Source organism: Linepithema humile, chromosome 1 (assembly GCF_040581485.1).
Source record: "Linepithema humile isolate Giens D197 chromosome 1, Lhum_UNIL_v1.0, whole genome shotgun sequence".
NCBI lineage: Eukaryota > Metazoa > Arthropoda > Insecta > Hymenoptera > Formicidae > Linepithema > Linepithema humile.
This window is the reverse complement of record NC_090128.1, coordinates 27,998,685-28,015,483: the sequence shown is the minus strand read 5'-3', so window position 1 is coordinate 28,015,483 and position 16,799 is coordinate 27,998,685. Positions and strand designations below refer to the sequence as shown.

At 31.0% G+C, this 16,799-nt stretch overlaps 2 protein-coding genes across 6 annotated transcripts; one reads left to right on the top strand and one right to left on the bottom strand.

Moving 5' to 3' along the window:
* Positions 1–318: 318 nt before the first annotated feature.
* On the top strand, positions 319–7,849 carry LOC105672260 (uncharacterized). 5 transcript variants are annotated; one of them, XM_067347750.1, is made up of 9 exons: positions 319–930; positions 5,430–5,631; positions 5,754–5,906; positions 6,134–6,273; positions 6,490–6,583; positions 6,648–6,740; positions 6,845–7,053; positions 7,354–7,591; positions 7,698–7,849. In XM_067347750.1, the coding sequence occupies exons 5-9, from the start codon at positions 6,508–6,510 to the stop codon at positions 7,805–7,807; spliced, it is 726 nt and encodes a 241-aa protein (XP_067203851.1). In that variant the 5' UTR covers positions 319–930; positions 5,430–5,631; positions 5,754–5,906; positions 6,134–6,273; positions 6,490–6,507; the 3' UTR covers positions 7,808–7,849. The 5 variants fall into 5 exon arrangements, 4 of the variants coding, with proteins under 4 accessions (XP_067203851.1, XP_067203850.1, XP_067203852.1 ...); XR_010888038.1 differs by lacking the exons at positions 5,430–5,631; positions 5,754–5,906; positions 6,134–6,273; ... (3 more) ...; positions 7,354–7,591; positions 7,698–7,849 and adding exons at positions 2,083–2,339; positions 3,274–3,745; positions 3,842–3,883; ... (1 more) ...; positions 4,284–4,379; positions 4,452–5,117; XM_067347749.1 differs by lacking the exon at positions 5,430–5,631 and having other exon boundaries at positions 7,354–7,775.
* Positions 7,850–9,340: 1,491 nt separating this feature from the next.
* Positions 9,341–13,988, bottom strand: LOC105673823 (glucose dehydrogenase [FAD, quinone]-like). Its single transcript, XM_067347745.1, has 2 exons — positions 11,814–13,988; positions 9,341–11,697 (listed from the first exon to the last, which is right to left on the bottom strand). The coding sequence occupies exons 1-2, from the start codon at positions 13,398–13,400 to the stop codon at positions 11,563–11,565; spliced, it is 1,722 nt and encodes a 573-aa protein (XP_067203846.1). The 5' UTR covers positions 13,401–13,988; the 3' UTR covers positions 9,341–11,562.
* Between the last annotated feature and the right edge of the window lie 2,811 nt (positions 13,989–16,799).

The window sequence follows — 16,799 nt, the reverse complement described above, 5'->3', positions numbered from 1 at the left end:
TGTCATTTTGTGTGTGATGGCCATAAGGTCTGTTCTCAATTGCGCATTGCGCGTATGCGCAATTGAAAGTGAACATGTCCGAACATGATGCGTATTCGGTAAAAGACGTAGAAGTATTGAAGTGTGCTCGAAGTATTTGAAACTCTGCAAGCAAATAACCATATAGCATTTTATTTTTTGTAATAACTGTAATAGCGTGTGTCATTTGTGACAATAATAAGTTATAGAAGAAATTTATATACGATGTTTCTTGTATATTGTGTAAGATGCAACCGATTACTACCGATAGTTGGCGCCAGCAGACGGCAGCCAGAGCATCGATAGCAGCTCCACGATATAATCGATTCTGCGCGAGCGCGCTCCCGCTCCAGATATTTTCCTCTTGTTAAATTGTAACCGATAAAATGATCGAGAATTTTCTTGCGAGTCGACCTGATAGATAACACAAGAACGAGAAGGCACTCTCTATCGCCGAATCAACCAGAACAGTCGCACAATCGAAAATATAGAGAGACAGTCGGGCCGAATTAGTCGAATCGAAACTTAGTCGTTTTTCACAAAGTTGTAATATTTCTACATAAAGACAGTTTGTTAAAAATCACGTAAAGCCAGTGTCGATATTATTTGATCAGCCAGAACCATCCTCTCAATTACCGTTTTCATTAATATATATTTTCTTTAATAAATAAAACATAATATCCGGGGTCACGTCTAGGACGTAACCGTCGCAGCCGTTTAAAATTAATTGTGTCGGGTCGAACTACTTTTTATCAGAAGATTGAGACGAATCTTTCAATTGTAAGGAAGACCATTCTTATCTCATTATCGAGGAAAACAAAGCGATCTTTGAGGATGGCGTAAAAAAAAATGATGAAATTCAATTCTTCCATTCTAACAAGATGTATACAGGATGTGTCATTGAACGTTCAGGTATAATATATAATTCAAATATAAATTTCCTAACCATTAACACCAATTAAAATATAACCTCAATATTACTATTTTCTATATTTCAATAATAATAACATAATATACATTATATATTGTATATACGTAATAATTGCATTGTTAAGTAGGAAACTAATATTTTGAAGTTGCATTACTTGGCGTTATTTATTGTGAATTGATTTATTTGACATAAATTAGCGATTTCATGATTATTGGTTTTATTTATTTGAGTATGATCGATATTATATAATCTGATCTTATTTCAAGATTGTCTTCAGTAATGTCTTGAGATATAATACCACTCTGTGATTAGTTGATGATGTTAAAATTGTACTTAAGATGATCTTAATATAACAATCGATTATGAATATCGGCTATATAACTATGAATATGAGTCATTACTGAAAATATTGTCTAGCAAGTATAATTGAACGAATTGCAATTCTCTAAATATTATCGTATCATAGACGATGAAAATGATCTAACAATGCCCCAATAGGAAAGCATTTCTAAAACTATATGACGAAATCTTATAGGCAATTTATGTTTTGCAATTATGTAAATATATTTCAACTAATAGATGTAAAAATATTGATCTTTTATGCCATATTAATTATTGTTTGCGAAATGAAATACTAAATAGTATTTCGGCAAATCTATAACGATATGGCGAATCATCTTAGCAGTATATTTGCAAAGTAAAAGTGTAGAAAGAAATTGCTCACTAATTGAGAAAAATATTTCAGCTATATTATGTTTAAAATACATAGGAATATAATTGTGCTTGAAAGAATGAAAGTAATGCTTAAAGAAATACACAATTATTTCTAAATTATAATATAAAAATATTACAAAATAAAACATTCCACATTAAGTATAGCAAAATTTTAAATAAAGAAATAGTTTCCAATGGGTTGCATGTAAACTGAGTTTTCGAAAACAGTGATGCTACAAACAAAAACGCGGTTCGCTCGCTTCGGCAGTGGAGGGAATAAGGCACAATACGCAAATTGAAAATAAATCGGTTAACGTGTCTTCATATATCATTTTCGGCGCTCAGCGGCGCCTGCGCCGAGCGCACACGTATATATGAAGCTCTTTCCGCTCTTTCCATGTGTGCGCGTCTGCGTGTAGCAGTTGGCAGTTACGAACCGGCATGCCTGACTTCACATTTCACGTGCATTCACGTTGTGGCTTGTTTGGCGTTGTGGCGTCTTATTCGTTATACTAATTCGTATTGTACAAAGAACTGTACAAAGTCTTGTACAAAGAAAGTGTCTCGGAAAATAAGAGTCAATCAAGATTGTGATGAGTGTTGAATCGAAAGGAATACGTGTAATTTATAATCACGTGTCAAGCTAGAAAGGTCTTACATTCCGAATACATAACACGTATGTATTTATTCATGTTTTCTTTAAATTATATAGTTTTATAATATTGTTTTATGACATAATTAACATTTTTAATACATATATAGACCCAGACAGCACAAAATATTCCAATAATATTCTGATATTCTTCCATATATTCTAACAACCACACGTTACGCTGCATGGGTCCTCGGATTGAGATTTCTTTTGAAGCATAGTTAGTTTGGGCCTACATAAGATATTTATAGTAAAACAGTTTGAGTGCATGGGCTTTGGTTGACCATTAGCAGGGCTTCAATGTTGCATCTTTAACTAGCACTTTTGTAATGTAATTTTTTTACCCACTACTTTGCAATAAATTTGAGCAATATTTATCCATATCACATTTATATATGCCTACCAAGTTACAAATAATACACAATTGCTAAAATTAACATTATTATTTACGCAAAAGGCAAAAATCATTATTACACATAAATGATTTGTCTGCGTTTTACTAGTAATGTTACTTTTGGCAATTGTGTATTATTTTTAACTTGGTAGGCATATATAAATTTGTGATATAGATAAATATTGTTCAAATTTATTGCAAAGTGGCGTGTAAAAAGGTGCCATTACAAAAGTACTGGTTAAAAGTGCAACATTGAAGCTCTGCTAATGGTCAACCAAAGCCCATGCAGTCAAACCGCTTTACTAGAAATCTTATGTAGGCCTAAACTATAACTATGTTACAAAGGAGATCTCAATCCGAGGACCCCCGCAGTGTAAAATAACGTGTGGTAGTAAGAATATTTGGAAAGAATATTCTTAAAAATATGGAAGAACTTTATTAGAATATTTTCCGAATATTTTGTGCTGTTTGTGTATATATATATAAAAGATTATATTACTCAGAATATTATATTTATTTATTGTTAATCTTTGCACGTGTATAATATCATAAATATTTTTTCAGGTTATATTGTCTTGTTTGGCGGTGTTTATAACAATATTTTATATTCTGTGAGAAAACGTAATAACATTTATCAAAGTATTTTTGAAAATTATTGTTCATTCATATATTTGTATATAAAATATTTGTAGATGTGAAATGTGCCTTTCAAAGAACATTTATTGTATTTATGTATTGTTTATGTGCTATTAATGCGGTCAGCCTTGTCAGCTTTATTATAACACAATTTAACAAAATTCTCATTTTTTATATATTCATAATTTGTGCGTTAAGTCTAAAAATGTCATGTTTGAAAAGAAATTTTTATTTAAAAACGTCAATTAGTCGTAAAAATCCAAACACTATTGGTCCAAGATAATACACAAGAACAAGTAAATAATACTCAACAATTACAAAATAAATCGGCAAATGATCAACATAGTATCAGTCACGATAGTAATGCAATAAAAACAGGAATAATTCAAGAATTGAAAAGGTAAATTTATTTATATTGCATATAAATTATGTTATATTAAATATTGTTGCATATAAAAATATAACCAAAGTTATTTTATTGTTATTTTATATTCAGAATGATCGAAGGAGGTTTTCACGCAATAAACAAAATCCTTAGGTAATCTTTAAATATTTTATCAGTAAATAAAATTTTAAAATATTTATATAGTTATTAAATTACTTTATACTTGCAGAAATCAAGAGCAGCATTTAAACGAAATAAACTTACAATTAAAACGGAATAACGATACATCAATTCCGAAAAAACCGGAATACTTTCCGATGCAATCGGTTGAATGTTTAGATAAATTCGAGAATTGCTCTACTGAAGAATATCAAAATACGGTTAGTATCTTTACTAATTTTAACAAATTAAATTAAATTTTTAAATTTGGTTTTATAAAATTCCTATTTTTTATTTTCTATGATTTTTATTTTCTATTTGTATTTGTAGGTTTCATATTTTATTTTCCTTGGTGGATTAAACCCTAAAGAATGTGTAACTGCTATGATTAAAGAAAGTATCACAGACGACTTTTCCGTGAATATTACATGGAGTGGATATGGAAATACAGTAGAAATTGCTAGTCGCAAATTAACAAGAGCTATATATGGTAAATTTCATATCATATACTATGTGCATAAAATTAATACGTTTATGTTAAGAAAGAAAATGTAATTTTCAGAAGCCTTAGCAAGGAACAACAATTTTCCCAAACCAATGGTCACAGAACTTCAAGAAGCTATAACTGAAGGACTTCGCAATGCAAAGCAACGAGTAAGGAATAGAGAAAAGGAAAAAAATGATAAAAGAGAAAAAGGAAAAAGAAGGGTTTTAACCGAAAAAGTAAAAGAAAATTTGAATATCATAAATTAATATAGTTCAATTTTTATTTCTTATTGAATAATTTTACTCAATAACTTCCATTTCGTGCATCTAGTAATTTCTGACTCTTATCTCCATATTTTTAATTAAAAGAAAATATTGTAAGAAAAAGAAAGGTTTTGAAAACGTTTAATTTGATGAAAACAGTAACATTTTATAATTATTTTCCTAAGATATTAATTTTTGTAATCGAAATTTTAAGATTTTCTAAATAACTAAGAATTTTTTTGTTTTAAAAGTTTTTTCTTATTATTATAAGTTTATGCTTTACGTTCTTTATGAGTGTCAGGAATATATTTATATACAATTATTTTCGAGAAGTTTACTTTTTGTTTAAAATTCTATGTACTAAATAATATAATGTACAAGACAATATAATGTATAAGATATAAAATGTATTTAATACTGAATGTACTTAATAAATGTACTTCATTAAATAAATAAACTTGCTAATTAAATAAATAAACGGTTTATTTAATTGTTATTATTTCATAGTTATTTAATTGTTATTAGCTAAATTATTTCCTTAAAATTTGCTGCAAATATTGCGAAATGTTTTTACTGCATTAAATTGTCACAAATATTAAAGGTTGAGATTTTATGTTTTCAAATATTGAAATAATTATAAAATATTTATATACTAAATTGGATTTGTATAATTTTTGACAAATGTATTTGCTAAATTTTATTCTGACAAAACTGTTGCGTTATGGCGAATCATCTTAGTGCAATTAGTGAGAAATTTTTTGTCAAATCATGATGTCATTATTGTGCAAAGTTTCCACAATTTTCCTATCGGGGTGTGGAGGAAGCAAACAATAGAAAAGGATAAAGAGACTGTTAAAGTTTGTAAATCAGTACATGGACATTTACCAAAGAAAATGAAACGACAGAGAGTTCCTAATGTTCCATATTCGCCACCATTACCTGCCATAAAGAAAACTATATCTAATAAAAAAAGAAACGCTAAAAACAAGACTGTAAATATACAATACATTATGATTCATTGCATGTTTGCAAAATTGAGAGTTTTGAAAGAAAATGTGCTTTTCTTAAGTAATATATTTAGTATATATTTTAATGTACTACTTACTTTTTATAGAACAAAGACAAGGCTAGTGATGTGTGCAATGCGAAAACGCAACAGCTTACTACTATATTATCTTCATCCTCAGAACACTCTTCAGATGAGGATAGATCACAAAAATCTAATGATAATTGTGCAGAAAATAATACAATTATTGCTCATGATTTGGTTCGTAACAACCTATGCTATTTATTACTTATATATAAATTTTTTATTTGTTAAATAATAAGAATAATAATAATGTGCTAGTCTTTAAATTATATTAATATATTGGATTAGTGCAAAAGTTTGTGCCTGATTTGTAAATAAAAAGTCATCTATACGAATCGGGCACAAACTTTTGAACTGATCCAATATATTAATATTATTTATTAAGATATTATATATTGTTGTAGACACAACATCAATCAATTACTCAATCAGCACATAACTCAACAATTGCTACACTTTTAAGACGACTCGAAGAAATGGAAAAAACAAATACTCATCTTCATACTCTCCTAAAAAAAAGAGAGCATTATCACCATCACATCAGGTAAGAAACATTTTAAGTTTTAGATATTATTATATTTATCGTATAAATTTTTTAAGCGTATTGATTAGCTGCAGGATAGAACATTCTTTTAAATTCAAGAAACTTCTGTATCCTGCCAATCATGCTTGAAAAATGGAACAAATATAATACGAATCATACACTATTATTTTATAAGAAAAACTACTACTCTGAAATGTGTGTATTTGTGTTTTATAGGAATTGAATCACTTGGAAATGAAGATAACGAAAACATACATGCTGAGTTCGAAAATAGAAGTAACATATTATTATTATGTTTTCTTTAATGGAAGTATGTGTATAATATGTAAATACGATAAATGCAATTTTTATTTTAACATAATATTTTCTTCTAGCATGTATGAGCACAGATTCAACCAGGAAACAGTTGAAAGATGTAACAGATACCTATCAACAAATCAAACAAAATAAAGCATCGTTTGAAGCAGGTCATTTATCATCTTCCTTTTAAATCATCCTTTTCAAATATACATTAATAATGTTACATTAAAATTTGAGATTGTACATTTAATTCTATATTCTATTTTTACAGAACCTAGGAATATTTCGCAAAAAAAATCTTGTAAAGATACGCATTCAAATATACTGCAACATAACTCACTTGAATCACCATTTGTACACTCTCAAAATGAAGTAGAGTCAGAGCGGGAACCGAATATAACAAATGATATAGAAGAACCTTTGGCAGATATTCCACGTCAACTTCATCAATTATACGGAAAGGATTTTAACGGAGAAACGGTATTTATATTTTTACATTTATAATATATATATATATATATATATATATATATATATATATATATATATATAAACATATGTATATATAAAATAGAAACTATACATAGAAAATTTATTATATAAATATAAATAATTATGGCAAGTAGCTTCTCTTTTACTATAATAATAAAACAATTCTTTTTTTTCTCAGATATAAATTCGTGTATATTATTATATTATTATAATATTATACACTAATTAAATATAATTATTAAAAAATTCATGAATTTTTTAAATTCACATTATTTTCATTGTTTATAGATGATATTACTCGGAAATGATATTTTTTGTAAATCTTTGGTTCTACATTATGCTCTTGGTTCTTCATCAAAGACAACGCATTTAGTTCGAAAATTGGTGCTTGGCGTATTTAAAGAAGAGATTTTTAAGAAAGGACCTCATCAAGTCACTCTTACTGGTTATTCACCTCGTAATATAGGAAAGCAAACTGAAATAAAATATGATAATATCGATATTATTGCTAGATTTACAATCATAAGTAAATTTTATCAAGTTTTATTATATTTTATGATTTTACTGAAAATATTTTTATTGGTATTTTGTTATGTTGTAGAACATGTGATTTATCTTTTATTTTCTTTCAGAATATGCTAAAGCAATAGGAAAACTTAAAAAGTGGCCATATGTTCGTACCAAAGATCTTGAGAGAACGTTATCCCAAAGGATTGGAGAACTTAAGCGCGAAGCCAAATAACTATTAAGTTATAATCTTTATTTTCTGTGTTAAAAAAAAGAATTCATATTTTATATTTTACTATATATATAAATATTATTAATAACGTTTTGTTTTGTATACATATACTTTTTATTTTATAGTGGATATATATATATATATATATATATATATATGATGTATGATTATGTACTTTATGTTTGTGCAATAAAAACACAACAAAATAAAACAAGAAACTGTATATTTACTCATACACACTTTTATATAATCATATATAAATATATATATTAATATATTTATATATTTATATATATTTATATATATTTATATATATTTATATTCATTTATATATAAGTGTATCTATTTATGTATGGACAAATTCGGTATATAATTTTGTATAATTAGATATGTACTATTTTTGTCCAATTATGTATGAGAAATTTTTTACCGGGGGGGCTTTAAAGAATCTGTATCTGCAACTCGTCCTTGTCGCATGTGTATGACAACACAAGCAAAAATAAAAATTTACTTTACTGAATCTTTTTTTACCCTGAGAAATATAGATATGCATAGGGATCATGTTGCTGCAGTGACTGAGCCTCAAAGTGTTCAAAGAATTAATGACTTTTAGGCACAATATTATGGTGTAAATCAGCGTTCTCCTCTCTTTTACATACCAGGGTTTGATGTAACAAAATATCTCTTGCAAGATGCATGTTTTGTACGAGGGCGTTCTTCAAGTAGAGTGTCGTTTATTATTACATTTTTGTATATCTATAAAGAAAATGTTTTCTGTAGATAAACTAAATAGTAGAATTGACAGATTCGATTTTGGTCACTTGCAAAGAGACAAACCAGCACCCATAAAAGAAATACACTTAAACCAAAACTTGAAACAAAGTGCGTCTCAAATGGCTGCTCTGTCTCACACATTGCCCTTTTTAATTGCTGATTGGATAGAGAATAGTGATGATGATGAAGTGTATATAAGACTTGTAAACTTTGTTCTTTTGTTGCAAATAACTAATATTTGCCTTGCATTCGAGATAAAAATTGAAATAGTACCAATACTTACCAAAATGATTGAAACTCATCATACCCGCTTTTATCACCTTTATCCAGGACATATTACACCTAAATTTCATTTTTTGGTTCATATACCGAGACAAATATTGGAGTTCGGACCTCCTCGACAGCAGTGTTGTATGCGGTTTGAGGCAGCACATGCATATTTTAAGTCATTAATACCAGTGGTTTGTTGTTTCAAAAATATTCTATTTACCCTGGCTTACAGACATCAGGCGCTACAGTCCTCTTTACTTAGCACACTTCCAGGTGCCCCTTAAAAAACTTTTTTAAGTAATAACGACAAAATTAAACATGGACAAACTATGATATTGAACACGGTTACTTATGCAACTCTTTTCGAAAAATTTTTACGTGACGTTGATACAAATGAAATAAAAGTTATGTGCACTTCAGAAGTTATCTTTCATGGAACAACTTATAAGAAAAAATCTGTTATTTTATTAGAGTGTAAAGACGAATACTTTCCACGCTTTAGGATAATTGATGAGATATATGTCATTGACAAAATTGTATACATTTTATTTCATGCAACTGAAACTATTTATTTTAGTGAAACATTAAATGCATATGAGATAAAAGATATTTATCCGTTTCAAATCGATCTCTTAAGGATAACTGATCTTTTATTTACATATGCATTGTCCATATTTTTACATAATAATTCTAAATATGTAGTATTATTCAATTATGCGAGAACGGAATTCATGGGTTAAATAATAATTTTACATAATAATTATACATTGTAATATAGCTTTTGTATGTAAATTATGTTATTATTTGCTTAAATAAAAAAAAATGTTGTTCTTAAATATGTCTTTGCATTCTGAGTATGTCTTCGAATTGAAAATATGTAGTTAATATAATACATATTAATATAAGAAAAATTATTAGATCAAAAAAATTTAGTGTATTTCTTTCAATTCCATGCAATAGAATCAGAAATAGCGGAATATAATTTTGAAACAAGAAATTTGTTTTTGTTTAAAGTAAATCCATATTTTCAATTCAAATAAATATGTTTATTCTAGGAACAAAATTTATCATTCGAAATAAGATTTTTATATTCCGCACAACAATGTTATCTCAAAACAAGTAATTACTCTTATTCCAATAAATTAGCCTACTATAATTCTTTAGTGAAGAATATCAGATACTTGAAATCAACATTTCTTTCTTGAACCTGCACATTTTGTTTCCTCTACCAATCGCATATGTTCAGTTGTAACGGCATATTCTCTTATTTGAAAGTAAGTAATTATTCTACATAAGTAAATATAATACTTGGTTCAAACAAAGGAAGAGTTTATCTCAAGAAAAAAAGATATCTTTATTAAAACATATGGTTTTCTTCCATCGACTCTATATAATAAGCAAATAGAATTCTTTTTTTAATTTAATATTCTTGATTAAAGTATTAAACTTACTAGGATCTAAAATACATTTTGAATAAATTTGATGCTTATGATGAACTTACGATAGATTTGCGGATATATGAACTTATGAAATACTTCAAACAAGTAATATTTACTTAAATACAGTATGTATTTTTCTGTGTGTACTTATAAAAATATGATATTAGAAAATGGCGTCAAGTAAAAATAAAAAATTATACATATCATTATTACAAAGAAAAAATTATTTTATGTTTTTTGGGGGGGATTGTTATCCCTATCTCGATATTTCTAATGAGAAAGGTATATTTTACCTTGGTATACCCAAAGGATATACTATCGTCTCAAAAACATCTTTGGAATATCTTCTGGACGTCTTTTGAATATGCTATGCTATCTGGGTACATACAGGATGTTTCAGAATGATAGACTGCTATTCGTGTACGAGTACAGCGCGGTAAACTGAACAGAAAAGTCCTTTACCAATTTACAAATTTTCGCAATAATAAGTGAAATATTAATTAAAAAGGATTGACGAATGAGTAATCTGTTCGAAAAGCTGTTCAGTTTCTCCAGAGAATTACATAATGTAAATAAATAATATCCATGAGTATTTCGTGCTTTTAATAAAAATATCTTTTATAAAACTTTAAATTAACAATTATTTATTAATTTATAAATTGAGAAGAGTCTCTAGAAGAACATTTAACAAGTCTAATATAATTCATCGAGTGTAATTTAATAATATTTTAGGATTATTATATTGTAAATGTTACAATTGAGAATTGAAATTTTGTTCTTGAATTAATTATTTAAAAAATAAAAGATTTTAAGGATCGTATCGATTTTAAAACATTGATATTTAGCAGTCGGAATACGGAATCTTACCGTATTACAGATGCATCGTATCTGAGGCAGAGCGCCGCATGCGTTGTCTCAAGACGTAGTGGGCAGCCGGTAAGCGTTAGCTTACGAAAATTAACCGAAATGTGCAGGGCATCGATTGATGTAATTTTTCCCTAAGAGCGAAAACGTGAAAAGTAAAAATTTGACGTGAATTCGACGAATAGAATTGTCGAATTCACATAAAAGTTTTTATTTTTTCTTAGGAGCGGAAATGTGAAACATCATCTTAATGTTTCAAGTATTTTTCAAGTTAGATATAAATATTATTAAATATTAAAGTACGGTTACAGTTGTAAATCTTGAAATATAATGCTTTGTAAAAACTGAGAAATTTACAGCTTAAACTTGGACGCTCAGAAATAATATTTTTTTAATATAAATCGAATTTTTTTAATATCCCCATTTTTCCTTGATTATATCTGCCGCTTTTTCGGCGATCATATAAACGGGTAAATTTATGTGCCCCGATATAATCTCAGGCATGATGGATGCATCTGCTATCCTTAGCCTTTGAACACCGATCACCTGCAAAACATTGCATATTTAATTCATAAATCATTCATAAAGCATATAAATTACAACGCAGTAACGTCTATCAAATCTCTCATAATAATTTTAATTTTATTTTTAACAAACGCTACCTTTAATTCCGGATCGACAACAGCAGTGGCATCTCCTTTTGGCCCCATTTTACAAGTCCCGGAATAGTGATAGGTTGGGCACGACAATGTCCTTACCGCACACTCCCAGTAAGCATAGGAATCATATTCGTACTTCTCGCATCCCGGAAGAGTGTCGTTTAATAATTCTGAACCGAATGCCTGCATTGTCTTTGTCTGACCGATGCTTATCGCGTTCTTAATACCGACAATCATCGTCTTGACATCCTCGGGATCGTCAAAGTAATTTGGCGTGATCTCCGGTTTAACATTAATGTCATTAGCTAACAATCTTATCCGCCCACGACTTTTCGGTTTCAACAACATCGGTAATGTGGCCCAGCCATATTTGCCACGGTGTTTACACCATATGTCGTGCACTTTGTCATTAAAACCCATTATAATAGGCAGAATAGGATCACCTTTAATAGTACTGCCGAAAAACATAAATTCGATATCCGCTAAGCCACTGCGTTCTTTTGGCCGCTTCGTGTTGATAAAACCGAGTGCTTCACACGCACCCGGAATTACACCTGGTCCCGATCGCCTCGTAAGAAAATCTGATATATATGGATAAGCAGGGTTTATTACATCTTGCAATCGTAAGCTCGTCGATTCATTTACCATCCACGTCAGGCCGCCGTAAGCTACATGATCCATTAAGTTTTCACCAACGAACGGTGCATCGTAAACAACGTCAATCCCGAGATCAGCGAGGTGATTGGAAGGTCCGACACCCGATAGCATCAACAGCTGAGGCGACATAATGGCACCCGCACACAAGATTACTTCCTTGCTCGCAAAGACGGAAATAATTCGACCGTGTTTCGTGAATTTCACGCCAATTGCTCGATTCGTACGACGATCGATGAGCACTTTCTTCACCGTACTCTGAAGGCTCACATGCAGATTCTTGCGATGGCGAATTGGATGCAGATACGCTCTATTGCTGCTCATACGGGTGCCGTTCATGGTCGTGCTTTGTACGTACGAGAATCCGATCATGTTCTTCCCATTGTAATCCACTATCGGATATCCCAGCTCCTGCCCGGCACGTAAAAACATTTCCGCTAACGGTGTGCGGGATGTCGAAGAAGAGACGTGTAATGGTCCTTTAGTTCCGTGGTATGTAATATCTGACTGCAGCTTTGGAACATTGATTGTTTCGAGTTTTTTGAAGTACTTGAGAACATCCTTGTAAGCCCAGCCTTCGTTCCCCATTTTAGCCCAGCGATCGTAATCCTCGGCGCCGCCTCTAGTGGCGATCATATAGTTTAACACGCTGCTGCCGCCAAGTACTTTGCCGCTGGGCCAGTTGCAGCGGTTATCAGTCATACCAAGACAGTATTTCTTTGAAGGTTTAGTTCGAGATTTCCAATTGATATCGTCGCTCAATTGCAAGAAGTAAGTTAATAATGGGACGTCCATAAAAAAATTTTCGCGATATCCAGCTTCTATTAACAATACTTTTGCCTGAGGAACTTCACTCAATCTCGCGGCTAGCGTGGCACCGGCTGTGCCAGCACCCACTATTATAAAGTCGTACATGGTTCCGAGCTGCGGAGTCATATCTGGTACTTCTTCTTCTAAAAAACGTTGACCTTCCCACAGAAAACTGAGCGATTCGATTCCTAGTTGCACTAAATTTCCTATGTTCCATGTTCTTGTTTTATTGTTAAAAATTCTGATACGCGTTCGACGGCAGTTGCCCGTTTAACGATAGGATTGCAGTAAATAATACACCGATAAGAAGTACTCTGTTCGACATGTTGAAATGACGGCTGCCTTTTGAATATTTTGCAGTGTTGCGATATAGGACCGGTTGTATGCGCATGTGCGGCAATACGGCGTCAGTACAGTGTCTCATACAAGTTAAACAAGGCACCGTTACCCCGCTACATTAAAAATAATTCAAAATTTTTTGAAATTGATTGAAATTTTCTACTTCTTGGTTTTTTAGCTGCTGGCTCCGTAGATTCCATGCTTGTAAATAAATAAATCTTACCTTATTTGTAGTCACTTAACCTTCTCATGTCAAAACGTTTCACCATACGGTCAACACACAACATATAACGGCACTGGATCTCCACCACCGCACATGTACAGAGCCGCACCACAACGCGCATACAACCGGTCCTATATCGTAACACTAATTTTGCATGCCGAGAGAGAACCACATATACAGGGTGTCCCAAAGTTCGCGGCCCAACCGTCGTGTACAGATAGAGCGGGTCAAACTGAATAAGTAAATCCTTTACCACTTTGCAAAATTTTTAATAATTAATTAGAAAATAATTAATAAAGATCCGCCAATCCGCGCAAGTATTCCCCGAGCGCCGAGCGCGCGGCGAGTAGGACCCACTCAGCATAGCATAATACAAAGAGCGGCAGAGCGGTGGGAGGGACGCTCTCTTGGCTAGCTACGCACACTACACTGCCGCGCTTTGTATTATGCTATGTGGGTGGGTCTTACTCGCCGCGCGCTCGGCGCTCGGGGAATACTTGCGCGGATTGGCGGACCCGCTCTATCTGTACACGATGGTTGGACCGCGAACTTTGGGACACCCTGTATAGCTGTATAGCAGCGCTTGGAATTAGTTGCAAATTTCGGGCCGATTCAGGAGACGACGTCTCCTGTTCCCCCACTACCGCTCGGCCGCTGGCGGCCGAGCCGCCGATAGCTCTGGCGCAGGAGTGTTTTATATAAGAAATAAATGGGTTGTTGAAGCACCTCTCAGAAAATAGTAATATTTTCTTTGCTACATAAATAATGTTTATTTTCATTAATAATTAAATATATATATATATATATATATATATATATAATGTATAACGTGCAATATTATTATGCCCGGGTACATAATTGTACGTAATTGTAATATAGTCACTATTCCTTTTACAGAGGCTGTGAAACACCGATACAAAAAGATCGACGATCGTGCGATCAAAACAACAATAATTGATTGGTTCCGGCGAGCGACAGATCGCCTAAAAAAACAGGAGAAGAATGTGTAATGCGTTTCATAATAAAAAATTTAAATTCTATTTAAATATTGTGTTTCAATTAAAATAAAAAAAGTATTTTATAGTTTAATTGCATTGGTGTCCGTTATTTATACTTGTATGCATTTAAGTACAAGTATATACCCATACTTAAACAACATATTTTCGTAGTACGGCATTAGTGCATCGTTGTAACGTAACATAATGGATTTCTTACGGACGTTTTTTTTTGAAAAATGATTTATGTCAGTAAAAATAGTATAAAATGTAAACAAATATGCGCGTTTCAATTTTGTTTTTGTCATTATTATAAAATATTTGTTTACTTTTAATTACACTATTTTTACTGACATGAAAATATATTTTACTAAATAAAATACAACAATAACGTACTAAAGACGTATAGAAGACGTAGTAACGTCACGATAATGACGTACTAACGACGTACCAACAACATACGACGGCGTTCTAAAGATGTACAAAGGATGTACTAAGAACGTACAGAGGACGTCTAAGGGCGGTACATTGTACGTATAAATGACATCTACTGAACGTTCTCGGAACATGTCTGGTACGTCATCTGGACGTCCGTACATGTCGAGTGGGACGTCCTATAGACATCCATCGAACGTCGAATTGTTGTATGGGTATGAGCATAAAGGAAAGATTATTAGCAAAATTTCTAAAAATAAAAGCTTCTACCCGGTAAAAAATTTCTCATATATAATCATGTAGCATTTAATAGAATTATACAATATTTTACATAATTGTGTAAAAATATGTATAATTATACATGACGAAATATAAAACGTTATATATATATATATATATATATATATAAATGGAGCGACTGCAGTATAGAATTACATGTAAGTACTTTTTATACATACTTATATATAATGTCCACAATATTTTATATATAATTATATATGAATCTCTGTTAGTCTAATATATGATTATGTATAAGTCTTGCATCATGTATAAACATATATAAGTAAGAAGCAAATTTCAGATATAGTCATACGCAATTGTATATGATTTTGTATAAACGAGAAATTCTGGCTAATTGTGTCACTTTTTCCTTAATTTCACTTAATGCCTTGATTTAAAAATATTTTACTTTTCTAAAAGTTTCTATACCTTTTTCTCATCGCGCGCGTGCATGCAAGAGAGGAATATAAACAAAATAAAATAAAAAAACACTATTTTACATTTATAAGAAATATATGTTATTTATTGTATTTCTAAATAATATGAGAAAAATAAATAACATGAGATATAAATACATTTTATGAATAATACAAATAGTTCGAAAATTAGTGCTTGGGGTATTTAAAGAAGAGATTTTTAAGAAAGGACCTCATCAAGTCACTCTTACTGCCCATACAGCACAGAACATTGCAATTACATTGCAGCAATGTTACAATCTTGCAAGTTGCAATGTAATATTGTTGAGACATTATTGCAACCTGTAATTGTAATATTTCATGAGAATGTGACAGCAACATTCCAGTAACATTGCAATAGCAATATTCGGTAATTGCTAGTTCGTTCGTTTACCGCTATGCGACGCGCGTTGCAAAATCTATCTCGTATTTAAGTTTTAGTCATGATGATTATATGAAACTTGCAAAGAGTGGCTAGTAAGATTAAAGACATAGTAATTATTTTTATCAGTTTAATTTTTCTGATACGACCTCAACACAGGGAATTCAGATATTGAACTGATTGTTCAAAAATTGGACAGATAAATGTCCGAATAAATAAAAATATATGCAACATTATTCTAAGATTGCAATAACAATGCATTATTGCAAATTCATTACATTGCAATATTACTGTAATCTTTCGTTACAATCTTCCTAAAAGCGGACATTTTAACGTTGCTGCAATCCCACAGCAATGATGCAACAACATTTTGCAGTGAATTTGCAATATTGCAACATTGCGATGAAAGATTGATGC

Bases quoted from the DNA above. Each gene is read 5' to 3' on its own strand.
- LOC105672260 (XM_067347749.1), top strand. From the start codon at position 6,508: ATGAAGATAACGAAAACATACATGCTGAGTTCGAAAATAGAAGTAACA. The intron at 6,584-6,647 runs GTATGTGTATAA...ATTTTCTTCTAG, and splicing joins TTATGTTTTCTTTAATGGAA to CATGTATGAGCACAGATTCA. The intron at 6,741-6,844 runs GTCATTTATCAT...CTATTTTTACAG, and splicing joins TAAAGCATCGTTTGAAGCAG to AACCTAGGAATATTTCGCAA.
- LOC105673823 (XM_067347745.1), bottom strand. From the start codon at position 13,400: ATGACTCCGCAGCTCGGAACCATGTACGACTTTATAATAGTGGGTGCT. The intron at 11,698-11,813 runs GTAGCGTTTGTT...AATGTTTTGCAG, and splicing joins TTGTCGATCCGGAATTAAAG to GTGATCGGTGTTCAAAGGCT.